The sequence below is a fragment of the Fusarium coffeatum genome (assembly GCF_003316985.1).
Source record: "Fusarium coffeatum strain FIESC_28 chromosome Unknown BRIP53273_contig_132, whole genome shotgun sequence".
Lineage (NCBI taxonomy): Eukaryota > Fungi > Ascomycota > Sordariomycetes > Hypocreales > Nectriaceae > Fusarium > Fusarium coffeatum.
This window is the reverse complement of record NW_022157925.1, coordinates 81,077-95,059: the sequence shown is the minus strand read 5'-3', so window position 1 is coordinate 95,059 and position 13,983 is coordinate 81,077. Positions and strand designations below refer to the sequence as shown.

At 49.0% G+C, this 13,983-nt stretch overlaps 3 protein-coding genes across 3 annotated transcripts; 1 reads left to right on the top strand and 2 right to left on the bottom strand.

Moving 5' to 3' along the window:
• Window positions 1-1,808: 1,808 nt before the first annotated feature.
• Window positions 1,809-4,057, bottom strand: FIESC28_06093 (uncharacterized protein; the record flags this gene model as incomplete). The annotated part of the gene is made up of 2 exons (XM_031160238.1): window positions 1,809-2,947; window positions 3,019-4,057. The coding sequence occupies 2 exons, from the start codon at window positions 4,055-4,057 to the stop codon at window positions 1,809-1,811; spliced, it is 2,178 nt and encodes a 725-aa protein (XP_031015657.1).
• A 4,471-nt stretch (window positions 4,058-8,528) lies between these two features.
• FIESC28_06092 (uncharacterized protein) lies at window positions 8,529-10,864 on the top strand (the record flags this gene model as incomplete). Its single annotated transcript, XM_031160237.1, has 2 exons — window positions 8,529-9,038; window positions 9,092-10,864. 2 exons carry the CDS (start codon window positions 8,529-8,531, stop codon window positions 10,862-10,864), a joined length of 2,283 nt encoding a protein of 760 aa, XP_031015656.1.
• Window positions 10,865-11,274: 410 nt separating this feature from the next.
• On the bottom strand, window positions 11,275-13,683 carry FIESC28_06091 (uncharacterized protein; the record flags this gene model as incomplete). The annotated part of the gene is made up of 1 exon (XM_031160236.1): window positions 11,275-13,683. One exon carries the CDS (start codon window positions 13,681-13,683, stop codon window positions 11,275-11,277), a length of 2,409 nt encoding a protein of 802 aa, XP_031015655.1.
• Window positions 13,684-13,983: the final 300 nt, after the last annotated feature.

The following is a 13,983-nucleotide window of genomic DNA, read 5'->3' as shown; positions in this document are numbered from 1 at the left end:
GAGGCTAAGGAGGCTGGGTCGACATGACAGAGGAGAGCTTCCTGTTATATCCGTAGGCTTTCTCCTCAAGTCCTAGACCGAGTCCAGCCTCACCAATTCAACGCAGGTCATCCATCACACAGACATTGACCACGTTGCGCGTCCCTACAAGGCAAGACGAGACAAGACAAAAGATGTACAACTTCAAAGTCTGGAAAGAGAAAAGAATCATCGTTTCCCCTGATGACGTGTCTCAGACTTAAAACACACAGACATTGACAAACCGTTGGAACCTCACTACTGGGAAAATTTAGTACCCGCAGCCAACCGATCGACAACCCAACCAACCAACCGTTCTGGCTTTCAATCCCTCTAAACGCCCAATGATAGCCTTCTTTACTTCACCTAGGTACATACAGTACAATACTTGGCAGGCCCCGTCCCGAATACGTCGCTTCATCCGAACCTGAGGGGAGGGGGCTGTGCATCCTGAGACACTCAACACATGGCATCAAGCTGAGTGTAACTTGACCAACAGAACCAACAATACATACATTATCAACTAGTGCTGAAGAAAGTAACCGCCGCGGGGATGGTTTCCGTAAGATCAGCAGCCGCCTAATTCTATTCTAGAGCCTCTTCTCAGCGTTCTAAACTCTGTCAGATTTATACTAAGTTTAGCGTGACAATTAACTACCCATGGTCTAAAAAGAATAGGGGACTCAACATGACCTAAACTCTACAACTTTTATAACCTTATTCCTGTCCGTACATCAAGCACAGATGGGGTCGAATAAGCAATTACCATCATATCCGCAGCGTTATAACAGATGGGATCCATAGAAATCGTAATTGCCGTGTTTCCTCCCTCATCTGTAGACTCTCGCTTATTCTTATTCTTTTTCAGGGTCCCTTGTTCCTTGTCTCTTGTTGTTTCGGATCCGCCTCGTGTAGTGTTTGATGGTCTTGTACCCGATCGCGCACCGAAAGCCTAATAAGACTCAAACATCTATATCAACTGATACATCACAAGGAGGTTTCTGGGATCATCATGTTCAAAAGAACCTTCTAGGCCTTGGTATCTTGTTTGTTCTCGCTCCTGCACAAATCGTGCGTGTGTGGCGAGCTTGCTATAATATATACAGTAAACCAGACCTCTCATCCCCTGACTTGCTGCCTGCAAGTCTCATCAAAAGGGCTGACACCTTACCAGTCCTTGGGTAGCAAAAGACTTGGCCATCAGGAGTACAACAAACGAAAAGTTCAGTCAGTCAATCGTAGTCGTAACTAGATATATCTGCTTGCTAATCTTGCACATCCCTCCACGGGACCAAGTCCTCCGCTACCCCTTCCCCAGTACAGGTTGTGAAGTCGAAAGTGAAAAATGTAAGAAGAAATAAACGCGCGTCTTTAATGAGAGTCAAGAAGGGAATGGATCGTCAAGCGTCGCAGAGAAAAGTATGTGTTTCGAATCAATTAGCCCAGCTTCCTCCTTTTTGTGATAGTAACCTCTCATCTTTATCCTTTTCGCAACAATTCTAATGTCCCATATCTTCAGGCTTTTGTGCTTCCCAAGAGATCCCAGTGATCCGATGATGACCACATTTGAACGCCGAACAAAATGCTTCTCGCGTCACTCCTATATGTGACGACGATCGAGAGAAATGGAAAGAAATGCAATGACCAACAGCAGTCGTATATATAGCTGGTGAGTATAGCACCAATGGCGGTACTACAAGAGCATGGCGAGGTGGTCGTGACGAAACAATGAACAGAACGCTCAGGTATCTAGAAATGACAAAGCAAAGCGAAAAAGCAAGCAGGATCGATCAGATCCTTTCCTGGAATCTAGATGGCGAGCCAAACGACCCATCACGAGAAGCGACGGATCCTCCACCCGTTGAGCCTCCAAGGCCATCCCCATCGGGTTTCGGCCTTGGAGGATCAGTGAAAGGATTTGACTCTGTGACCGGTGTACGTGCCGGACCCGATCGGATGACAGGCACGCCACTTATTGGCCGCATCGGTGTTCCAAGAGCGAGATGATGTGAATCTTGCTGTCTGGGATCCCATGCCATGGAACCTCTCCAGTAGTCAGAGGTGCCGCTCATGACGCTTTCTCGATTTGCTCGACTGCTAGGAGGAGGAGGTCCAGTTCGAGGATCAGAGTAACCATCTCCGCCCACTTGAAGGACGGAGGGCAGCTTCTTTCCTGAGACGCGGTAGAATCCTCGCTCACTAACGGGTTCGGGTTCGGGTGTTTGTTGTTGTTTCCTGCCTATCAGTCCCGCAAGTACGGTGGACACAGCAGCAGATGCGCTGGAGCGCTCTGCCATTGATCCACCGTCAGGGCCAGACATGGGGCCAGCGATTGATCGAGACCCAGATTGGTTTCCTCCGAGGATACCACCTCCAGGGTGCTTCTTCTTGTACCTGAGAGCAAACAGGACCAAGAACGCCAAGAACGCCACACCCGCAACGCTACCCACAACGCCACCAATCACTTGCTTTTGCTGGGGCGAAAGGGTGCCAGTATCGGTGTCATTGGCACTCGACGAGTTCGTTGGTGCCGGTGGTTGGCCGTCTGCTGTTGCGCCGCCAGCTCCTCCAACTCCTCCTTCGCTGTCGTCTTCCCCCCAGTACCCTGAGGACCAAGTTTCTTCTGCCGATATGCTCGAGTAGACGGAATCTGAGTAGTTCTGTGTTGAGAGCGTGGGGTTGACGGAAGATGTGACAAAGGTGGATGATACCACTACGACAGTGGAAGAACTGCGAGCTCGTGTAGCTGTGTCTGTTGTAGTCGGTGTTGTTGTGGTGGTTGGAGGGTTGGATTCAGATTGAGTCGCATCCGTGGTGGCTTCAGCAGTTGCCTCTGAAGTCTCTTCGGTGACCTGTGTTGCTTCCGATGTAAAGTCGGATGTGGTCTCTATTTGAGTTGGTTCATCGGTAGTCGTGGCACTTAGGTCATCTAACATAAAGATGTCAGTCAGCACATGGTTACGAACTCAAGCTATAAATAGGAGGGGCAAATATTCGTACCGGTGGTTACGAGAGTTTCTGACCCACTAACATCCGAGGCCGTTGTGTCGACAGCGGTAGTGGGCGCAGCTGGTGACGTTGTTTCTTGACTCGCAACGTCAGGGTCTGTAGTGGTCACGGGGTTGGTTGGGGGGACCGGGTCGGATGGCAGGTCGGCGGTCGGAAGCAACGTCGTGTCGTTGACAGGTTCTGGCACTGAATCGGAAACGGTTGCATCTGGAATTTGCACGGAGGGTAATGGATTGGTCAACCCTGGTGTTTCCACGGCGGTCGGAGCGGCAGCAGGAGGTGACGGGGCATTATAGCTTGCAGCTGGAGCTGGATCCGACGCCGCGGCCGCCACGGAAATGTTGGGCTCCGGGTCAGAAATGGCGGCGACGGTGACGCCCGTGGCAGAATCCACGACGACGGTAGCAGGTGGTGCGTAGTGGGTTTGAACTTCGATAGGTGAGCCGGCTGCGTCAACAACCTGGACAACCGACACAGTCTGGACAACCTGGGTGAAAAGGTCCTGCTCAGCGCGAGGTTTTAGGTCATTGGGATCGGCGTGCGAGTGAGCGTTGTCGGGCTGGGCAGCGCGCTGACGGAGGTTGGATGGCGAGACGCTTCGGTGCAGACGCTGGTGCGAGTGATGGGAATGGTGGCCGGTGTTGTGGAGCTGGGAATGACTGTGGTCGGCTGGTTCGTCGCTGGTTTTTTCATCAACAGTTCCGAATCGATGCAAGTGAAGATGAGCACGATGAAGAATATTGTGAGTGATGGATTTGTCGGATTTGGTGGAACGAGAGTGGTGCTTGTGGTTGTGGTTATGATGATGCGAAGCTGAGCGAGCGTGATGAATTGATTGCAGCTCGGACAGATCCGAGGAAGAAAAGGAAGGTGAATTTGAGGGAGCCAGGGTTGATGTTGATGGCAATTGATCGACATGGGCATCCCTATTTCTGTTGGATGAGGAGGAATCCTTATCCTGATCGATATCCAATGCCATATCCATATCCAGGGCCTGAACGAGTGAAGACCCGCTGGATGAGTAAGTCATTAATAGGATGCGTCGTGGCCTGGGCGGACGTGGCCCGTTTGGTCGGGAATGGGGAATGGGAATTGGGGGGGACGTGGCGATGATGGACTGATTTGCTCAACTATTGAGTGCTGTATTTTTAGTGGATGCAGTACAGCCTAGCCGACTAACGCAGGGGACGTGCACCAGCACCAGCCGGTTTCAGAAACGGGTACCCTAAAATAACAACACGAAGTGCGCTGAGTGGTCCCCAGGTGTTGGTGTTCCTTCTCTGGGACGAGGAGAAAAGAGAAGATCCCCGATGCAGCGATCGAGTTTGCTAGTGCAAGTGTTGGGTTGTTTTTTCGAGAAGAATGTCTTTGCCAATTGTCCACTGTGGATGTGTGCTAGTCTGGGCTGTTCGTATTCTCGCTCCACTCCACTCACTGCCTTTTGAGATGGATGTCTTCCAGAATGACGGGCACAACACGGGAAGTGAAAGGAGTGTAAAGATCAAATCGGATGCCAATTGCTGCTGCTGTTGGTTCAACAAAAGCACATGGTCCATCAGATCCCAGGAGAGAGAAGATAGGCTCAACAAAGAGGACAAAAAAAGGCACTGATGACTGACCAACACTCACAAAACAGACAAAGAAATGGACTGCTGTGAGCGGAGACAGATAACAAAGGATGGAACGCTGTCCAAAAATGGGTGTTTTTCGAGGATATTCCGCCCCTTGCACTTCTTTTCGGTTGTCCGTTCTTTGTTCAGTCCTGCAGGTCCTTTGGGATTGAGTTGTTTCGCACGGCGGCAAAAAGACAGTTGTTTCCAATATCGGTCCGTCGACGTCAATCTCGGTTGGTTGATTGGTTTGGTTTGGTTTGGTTTGGTTGCGAAGTCCAAGAATTAATGAGCGACAGGGCTATCGTGGTTGATGATTGCTGTATTGCGTGGTGTTTCCTTGCATTCGTCCTCTTGTCCACTCTCTAGTTTTCTGTTTGGTTCCCTCTCTTGTCTTGTTTTCCTTCTCAGCTTTCCGTAATTACAATTATCGACGATAACACAAATAGGAAGCGCTAATTGATGTTATTGCTATTGCTGTTCTTGTTGTTGTTGTCGTCGTCAAAGTCGTGTAATTATGTTCGTCCAAGGTCGTCTCAAAAAAGGAAGGGAATAACAGAGAAACAAAAAGAAAATTGAAGCCGACAGAAAGTAAAGAGAGAATGAATGAGTGATTAGAAGCAAAAGAATAAAATGAGAGTATTAGGGTTGGTCTGGTCACGAATAGCACAGCACAGTAAAGAGAGGGAAAAGGCCAAGAAGCGGACGGAGCAAAAAGAAAGACAAGAGGCAGGAAACGAGAGACAAAGCGGAAGGCGCCTATACTATACCTCCACGGGCTGCCAAAAGAACCTCCCTCCCCTATGTCTATAGTGGTGATGGTGACCCTTTCAGAGGTCGTGCATCCATACCTGGGTAGTAGGAGGTACCTGTTTCCTGCTGTAATACCTGCTGTGCTGTAAGTTACTGGTTGCGCATGGATCAGCAAGGGTCCTGGTCTTTTCGTTCCTGAAGCTATGCCTATTCCTCACGAGCGTTTCCCTCTCTGTTCGGCGATCATGCCTGGGTTCAACTAGGTAGTACATAGCACAGTAGACGATGCGCGGTTATGGGATGGGACTAACGGTGATGGATCAGAGGGCCCGAGATGGAGATAATCTCGCTTGAGATGAGGTTTAATCAAGAGACCAATCATAGGTAAGCAAACGTACGACATAAGGACATGGGGGGGTATCCATTCATTTCTTGGCCAGTCTCCACGGAATACGACAAGAAACATGATTCGGAGAGTATTAGTTGATGAGGCTGCTGCTGAACACAGGTGCAGTGTTATTCCGACCTCTGGTTGGTGTAATTCTAAATCTGTCTCTGACCAACGATCTCTCTCAGATCGATCATCCCCCTAGAGGATCCTATAACTGTCGTGCTACGTGGGACAAGACTTGATTTGATTTGCTTTGTCTGTCAAAGTCGCGCTTAAACAATTGTCCTCTGAAAAAGCAATGCGCATCGTTACCAGGAAACATTCACTAAGCTATACGATACACACAGGACGTGCAGTAATAGTTACCTAGTACTCTTTGGTCCCACATGAGCCACAACTGCACATAAAGACCAGGGTCAGTCAGTGTACCTTGCAGCCTGCAACTGCAGCTGCAACTGCCCATCTTCTTCCCCTCTCTTGATGATGGATCTTTTTTGCTTTTTTCTTCTTTCAAGGGCACAGCTCAAATCACGAGACTAAGCGACAAACAGTCGCCCAAATATCATCTGCAATGTCCCCCCTTTTTAGCTATAAGCTAGTCCTCAACGCTATCATTATATTCATCCAATAGTCGATTACAACCAACGGAACAAAGGAACAAGCACTGGTAAAAAAGAATCCCCCATGTTCTCGGTCCTTTCACTTTATAGTATAGTGTTGGTTGCTATTATAATAAGCTGCCCTTTACGTGCTGCTATGACCGAAATAGCCGCTCACTAGTAGGGGAAAACGGTGGTCAATGCCAGCTCCAGCTCCAGTTCTAGCTATCCATTACAGTACAGGTGAGGTTCCAGGGGTCATCCTTTTCGTATAGCATCCATTCATTCCCGTTGCCATTGTTACTGTGCTAGACGAAAGTGGGTGAAGCAACGCAATCGGGGGAAATTACACGCGTGTCACGGAAGACAGACAAGTCTTGACGACGAATCGGGGCTAATATTTGAGATTCGATTCAAAGCTTGGCATTTCTTTCTTTACCTTAGTACTCTGCTATTATGGTCAGTCATTCTGTTGTTGACGATAGTTCCCCTGATTATAGAGGTCACGTTCACAATTTGGAGTTTTGCCGCCATGTCCCTGTTGAACAGTAAAGGGGTCAGGTGCTACATATCATGTATCTGTTCCTGATGGTCATCTTCTCTTCAACAACTGTCAATTCTGCATCAATTGAATTTCAAAGTCATTGATCAGCATCGATACTCTCCATGCCTGGTTAGACAGATCGTCATTAAAATACCCGACAATCAAACTCAAAGTAACATCAAAAACCTGCTGCCAGGCACAGAAAATGTTTTGGACTCAAAGAGCCTCATCTCGCTCATTATCTGACTGACGTCTTTCTCTCTTTTGTCTCTCCCTTTCCTGGCATGTCACTGTGTCCAATTAAAGATGATCGAATTTCCAAGACAACCCAGCTATTAAGAAAAGATGCCAAAAATACATATGAACTGAAGAGTCCAGGTCCCGGCCTGACCCTGGACCTGGGTCTGGGCCTACTCGCTTCATACGTATGGATTCATTCCGTACCATGCCATGACATGACATGCTTGGTCCGTGACGACCTGAGTGCCCTGCGACAGCGGGTCATTGCTTATGCCTGTCCTCTTCCTTTATAATAAGAGTCTACTCTGTACTCTCTATACCTGGAGCAACGACTACGTACTCGGTCATCCATCGGGGCTACACATACGTACTTAGGTGTGTATGGGTACAGGTTAAGCTGCCGCTAACATCAAATCGCGTACAGACTATTGTTTGTTAGTCAGTTTGCTATAGACTCACTCATCTCATTGAATGTTTAGGTGGGCTCCGTTTGAGTGTCGCAGATACAGATACAGATACAGCTACAGCCTGCGACGATGCAATCCCACATTCCGTTTCATGCCTTTGTGGGCTGTCTCTAGACCTGGATCCAGAACATGACCTTCAAGGTTCCTCCTCATGAATGCAACTTGTCTATGCTATTTGAAAGAACAGGGTCCTCTTTTCTATAGACAATTCACACCATCTGGAACCAACCCTTACCAAATAGCCTAACCTGTAGTGCTCCTAATAGATACATGTCGGTTTATATTCAGGTTTGCCTACGATTGAGTTGTGAAAAACATACGACACAGTCATTGACAGGCAGGTGTTGCCTTTCGTTAGTTGATATAAGCCATAGGTAGAGAGAGGTTGCTCAAACACTTGGATGATTGAAGACGTATGTAGGTTAGATAGTTACGCTATACGCGTATAGATCAACATCTATGTAATCCCACTTGAAATACAGATAAAAAAAAGTTGGTACATCACGGCCAAAGTTGGCAGCACCAAAACAGAAAGGCACTTGCCTCTATCAGATTACGCGTTTCAGATACTCACTAACAAACATTCCCATCCCTATCCAGTAAAATCAGCTGTAGGTTTACCTACTGTAACAACGTAGCGGCACAGCCTCTCTTCAGGGTCCAAGAAACTACCCCACGTTTTGTTCTTCACTATCACTCGCTATCAGATATCAGGCCTCCACTACATCTTGTCACCTCATTCAACGTCAACAGTAACATCAACATCCACGTCACTATCAACGACTACGTTCATTCATTCACTGACTGAAGTTTACTTTATCTCATCATTCTCTCTACCAACCGTAGCCATCCATGGACTCATCACCTCCTTCATCACCCCCACCAGCCTACTCAGAAATGCCTCCAATACCACCACGCAAGCCAATCAACTCTTCTGTTCCAGCTACATATCAATCCCCTCCTCAACCTTCACTCCCATCGTCTTCCTCAGGACCTTACATGCAGAGACCATCAGCTTCAGCTTCAGGACCATGGCTGGGCCCAGATCCAAGATCTTCCTCTACTCAATCTCTCCTCCCAGATGACTCTCTAGACAACAACTACACACCCAACGGTGATTTTCTGGGTCGTCGAAAACTGCTTATCATTTATATTCATGGATTCCTGGGTAATGACCAGTCATTTCGATCATTCCCTGCTCATGTCCATGCCCTCTTGGCCAATCTTCTTGCCGACTCCCATGTTATTCACTCCAAGATTTATCCACGCTACAAGACTTATCGTTCTGTAGACGTTGCTCGAGATAACTTCAGTGAGTGGCTTCGTCCTCATGAGTCGCCCACCACGGACGTCATTCTAGTTGGGCACTCTATGGGCGGTATCTTGGCTGCTGATATTGTCCTTATGGTATTAACATATTCAACTCATTCTACATGAATTTTGCTAAATCTCAACAACAGCCCAACCCAGATCCGCAAGGCGCTTACCCTTTGAAGCACAGAATCATTGGCCATGTATCTCTGGATTGCCCGTTCATCGGCCTCCATCCAGGCATCGTTGTGTCTGGTATATCGAGCTTATTCAAGCCAGCACCTACACCACCCCAGGATGACAGTCAAGAGAGTGCCAGTGGTGCGCCTCCTTACAGCCCCGAGACCTTAAGCCTAGCAGACCCCAGTGTCTCCTCGCTACAACTGATCAACTCTCAGAGCTCTGGTCTCGGGTCATCAACCAGCCTTCCCTCAGTAGCATCCTCATCTCGGCCTCCACGAGATCCTCTCCAAAACCAGCCCTTCTTCAACCAACCGTTCTTCAACGATTCGGCCCTGCAAGAACGTCCCTTTGTTCAAAGGATGGTCCATTTCGCCAACAAGTATCGTAACGAGAATCTCATCCAAGCTGCTGCCAGACATATCTTCTCATACCTTGAGTTTGGTAGCTGTCTTGCTGATCCTGCAGGACTTGAAGCACGATACCGCAATATTCGTGCTCTTGAGGACATTGATGATCTTCAGTCAGGAGACATAAAGCCAGCATCGTCACGACGCATGGCCAGGGTACGATTTGTCAACTATTACACTCTATGTACAGGGCGCCCTAAAACACCAAAAGGGACCCCCAAGGTGGGCAGCCCTTCAGTCGAAAAAGAGAACACAAATTCTCTTGAAGCAAGCCTTGATCGGCCGCAAAGCTCGGCATCCTCTTCGTCTGTGGAGTCAGAATTTTCGCCAAATAAGGTGAACGCCAGGGACGCCAGCCCGATGCCGAGCATCACTTTAGAACATCGTGATACGATGGGCAACTCGAGAGATCATAAAACATTACTTGATGCAGATGCTCAGACTTTGAACGCCCGGGCATCAGATACTACAATCAAGCGCAATTCGTTTGGCGAAGACGAATCAGTTGCCTCTGACATGAATCGACTGTCAATGCACAGCATAGAGCCAACCCCTATCGAGGAGGACATCGCTTCTCCCCCACCTCAAGAAACTGCTGCTACAACTCAAGATCAAAATCCTATTGCTTCTGTAGAATCAAATAATGCAGAACCCCAGAAAGTAGATGCTGATCTTCCTCCTCTGCCTGACGCCCCTACAGCCCCTGAACTCCCTGATCCGAGTGTATATACCGACAAGGATGAGCGCAAGCAAGTCGAGCGCGAGGTTAAGCGTCTCCGTCGTGCCCACGAGAACGCCGTTAAAGACCACGCCAAAGCCGTAAAAGAGCGTGAGAAGCTTGTCGAGAAGCGGCAGAAGCGTATCCAGAAGGAGTCAGAAAAGGCAATCAAGGAAGCTGCTCGGCAAGAGAAGGAAGCATTGAAGGAGTCTCAGCGGAAAGAGAAAGAGGCTGAGAAGGAGCAGCAGCGCCGGGCTTCTGAACGCGAGAAGCAGGCTCAGAAGGAGCTAGAAGACGATGAAGATTATCAGCAGTTCAAAGTAGAGGAAGAAGAAAGCCAACGAACAGCAGAAGCCGAAGCTGTCGCGGAGGCCCGCAATAACAAGCCACGAAAGCTGCGCAAGTTTTGCAACTTGCCTACTAAAGGCGGCAGGGTTGAGGACCCCACATGGGTCGATATATACATGGCCGACGTGGATGAGGTTGGTGCACATTGCGGCCTGTTCTTCTCAGGGCCGCATTACGAGAAGTTGGTTGGCGATGTCGGTAACCGAATCGTGGGTTGGGTGCAGGACGATCTAACGAAGAGGGCGATTCAGGATATGGGTGTGTGAGCGTCTCAAGGCATACTACAAACACGATGAGAACATAGATACCCAGTCTTGAAGCAGTGAAGAAAAATGGATCTCAGTGTCTATCTATGGCAAGCCTTTACCCAATAAGAGTTATTCCAAACAAAATAGAATATTAATCATAAATAATTGCTATGCTTTATCCCCCAAGTACGCATGCGATGGTATCTTGATAAACAGGTATCCAATAAACACCCCTTTCCGACCGTGCAACCATTCATACATTTGTCCATCTTCTTTTCTCCTTTTCCGTATTGTCTAAGACAGTTATTATATGTATATATATGATATCATGCCGTCTGTGCCTTTGCAGCTAACTCACAGTGCCATTTCAAACAAAACTGCTATGAAATGAACGATATCATATTCAATATCAGGCATATATCAAGGTATTAGTATATATCAAGCTCTTTCAGCTGCACATCCAACCGTCTATCGTTGTTCATCGCCCCCTTGACGACAGCTGTGTCTTCATCAACGCCTAAGAGGCCACCAGTACCAAGTTCGAGAGTACCCAGGCGGACAAGCACATCATCAGCGTCCCAGTTTCGACGACCACATATCAGGATGTTTGCAGACTCGTAGGACTCATCTATCTTCCAGTCGCGTCCAGAAATGAAGCAACCGATGAGTTGATGCTCGCCAGGTGGGGGTTGTGAAGTTGATTCGGGAGAATCAGGAGAGGGCTGCGCAGCACGGAAAAGGAGAGCTGCAACAGAAGGGTGCATATCGTCGAGGAGGTCGGGCGACGTGAGTGTGGTTCTCGGAGTATCGAAAGATGTGGAAGTTGGGGTGTCGGGTGGAGGAGGAGGCACGGTGAGGTGGATTTCAAAACAATATGTCGTGAGACGCAGAAAGGAGATAGGTGTGGTGCGGGCGTCAATCTCTTCACCCTGTGTTTCCCAGTCGAGAACCTTGTTATCCTTGAAGCCCAGGGAGATGGTCATATTAGGTACGGATGAGACGTTGTCAATAAGGGGTGTTTCTTCACCAATTTGGTAAAAGTTTAGGTTAGGACCATAGCCAGTATACTCTGGACGAAGCTTCCAACCAAGCCAGGTCCATGAGGGGAACGGGCCTTGACGCTGCATAGGGTGTGTTGATATATTGGCATCGCCTGGAGGGTCGTAGTACCAACCGAGGCCAACGGCAAGGCGGTCTGTCCGGTTGGGATTCGGTAGGTTTTTGAAGTCCTTGGTATGATACAGAGGAAGACCAAGAACGCTGTCAAGGGGATCATCCAACTGAGAATAATGGTCCGCGATGCCTCTGAAAGCGTCCAAACGATCTTCTGGAATGGTGAAATCACGGCTGAAATAGCCGCTAGCGATATTCTTGTAAGTGCTCGAACGGCCAATAGCATCTTTCGCAAAAACACGACCGAGGTTGAGGGTTGGATTTGTCTTCAGGGGAAAAGAGATCGATTCATGGCAATGGAAGGTCTGGCACTGGAAGTAGATCTGCGATGGGGTGAAGACCAAGCGACGACGTGCCATGAGACCCTCTTGATATGTCCAACCACGAGATGCCCATTTTGAGTTGGCGACTTCTACGTCTGGTCTCGTAAGCGATGTCGTGAAACAGCCAGCTTCCGTTTGCAGGGATAGTTGCTCCTCACGAGACACACTGATGCCAGGAATACCATCCTGTACGCCCTGGCCAGCTGCAACAATGATAGTAAGCGCAGAGCGTGCATAGATTTCTCCCATCTTTTCCAACTGTCGTCGTCTTTCAGCTGCACTGAACTGAGGGAAGCAGAAGCGGTCGATCCAGAGGTAACGGAATCCAAGAGACTTGGTCACAGCTATAGCATCCGTGAGTAGCGGAGGCAGCACTTCAGGCAGTCCTTTATGGTCCCATTCATCGTCTGTTGGGGTACCTCGCACATAACTTAGCGTGACATACTCGATTGTCTCCGCATTGAGATCGTCCACAAACACCACCTGGTTATTTCGGCAGTCCACAAGCTTAAGACCTCGAATCGGTGGCCCTTGTGAAGCGCATGCTGTCTTTTTATGATTCGTCATACAATGGTCGATCCAAATCCGAGGTAACGCAGTATCGAGCTTGGGGGGTATCACGCGACCTCGGATCATCGGCGTAGCTTCCTTGTATCCAACCATGTCATCCTCGCCCTCGACCAGTCGTACAATATAGCCCCACGGTAGCACCTTGCTCTTGGTAGTGACCTCAAACAATACAGCACCACCAAGCTCGTGCTTCTCCCCAACTCCGAGGCGCTCAAATGCTTGGCGAATCCGTAGATAGGGTGTGAACTTGCGCGTGGTATCCGGTTCGGCGCCAACCAATGCTTGGAAGAAAATACAGTATGGACAAGCAGATAATTCAGCTAGTGTGTGAGCCAGAGGAATCCAAGGTCGCGGTTGGCCGGGACGCCAATTGAGCAGGGCAGGAAAGTCGATTGTCGCACAAATAGCGCAGGCCTGGTTTTCTTGGTCGGCGACAAGGCGACTAAGACCGTTCCTCGCAGGCTTCCTCGGTTCTGGTCCTGCGCCGCGGCGCCGTCGAGATGTAAGTTGGTGAACATCGGGCGAGCTTTCTCTCGTGGAGGCAGGGTCTTCGGTTTGGATATGGCCATGGGGGCTTTCTGGACGGCCGCGACCAAGTCGTGTAAAGGCAAAAAGCCTTGATATCTTCTTTATTCCTGCACGGGCGGTTGCATTTTGACCCGCGGGGGGTTTGGCTGCCGCCGTGCTGCCATTCTGGCTCATTGGGCTATTCGAGCGTATGCGAGATTCCTTTGCGTGGGGTGACGCGACAGTGACGGCGGTTTGCGACATGCGAAGTCGCCTGTGTTGAAAATGAATAATAGGAGAATTCGAGGCGAAGGCTTGGTGGTTTAGTTGATTCGCTTTTGGGTGCCTTAGTACTGTACACTACACACGCGGGGCTGCTGGGGTGAGCAACAGCGTCACCAAAAGGGGTCGAGTGGTGGGGGGAAAGGGAGACGGAGAGACAACGGCCGCATGTGTGATTGATGTTTGTTCCCCTTTATCCTGAGTCCATTGTAGTGAATGAAAGTGGTTGTCGAGTCGAGAAGATGTAAACAAAGTTGAGTGAGTGCAGTACAGTACTAAGTG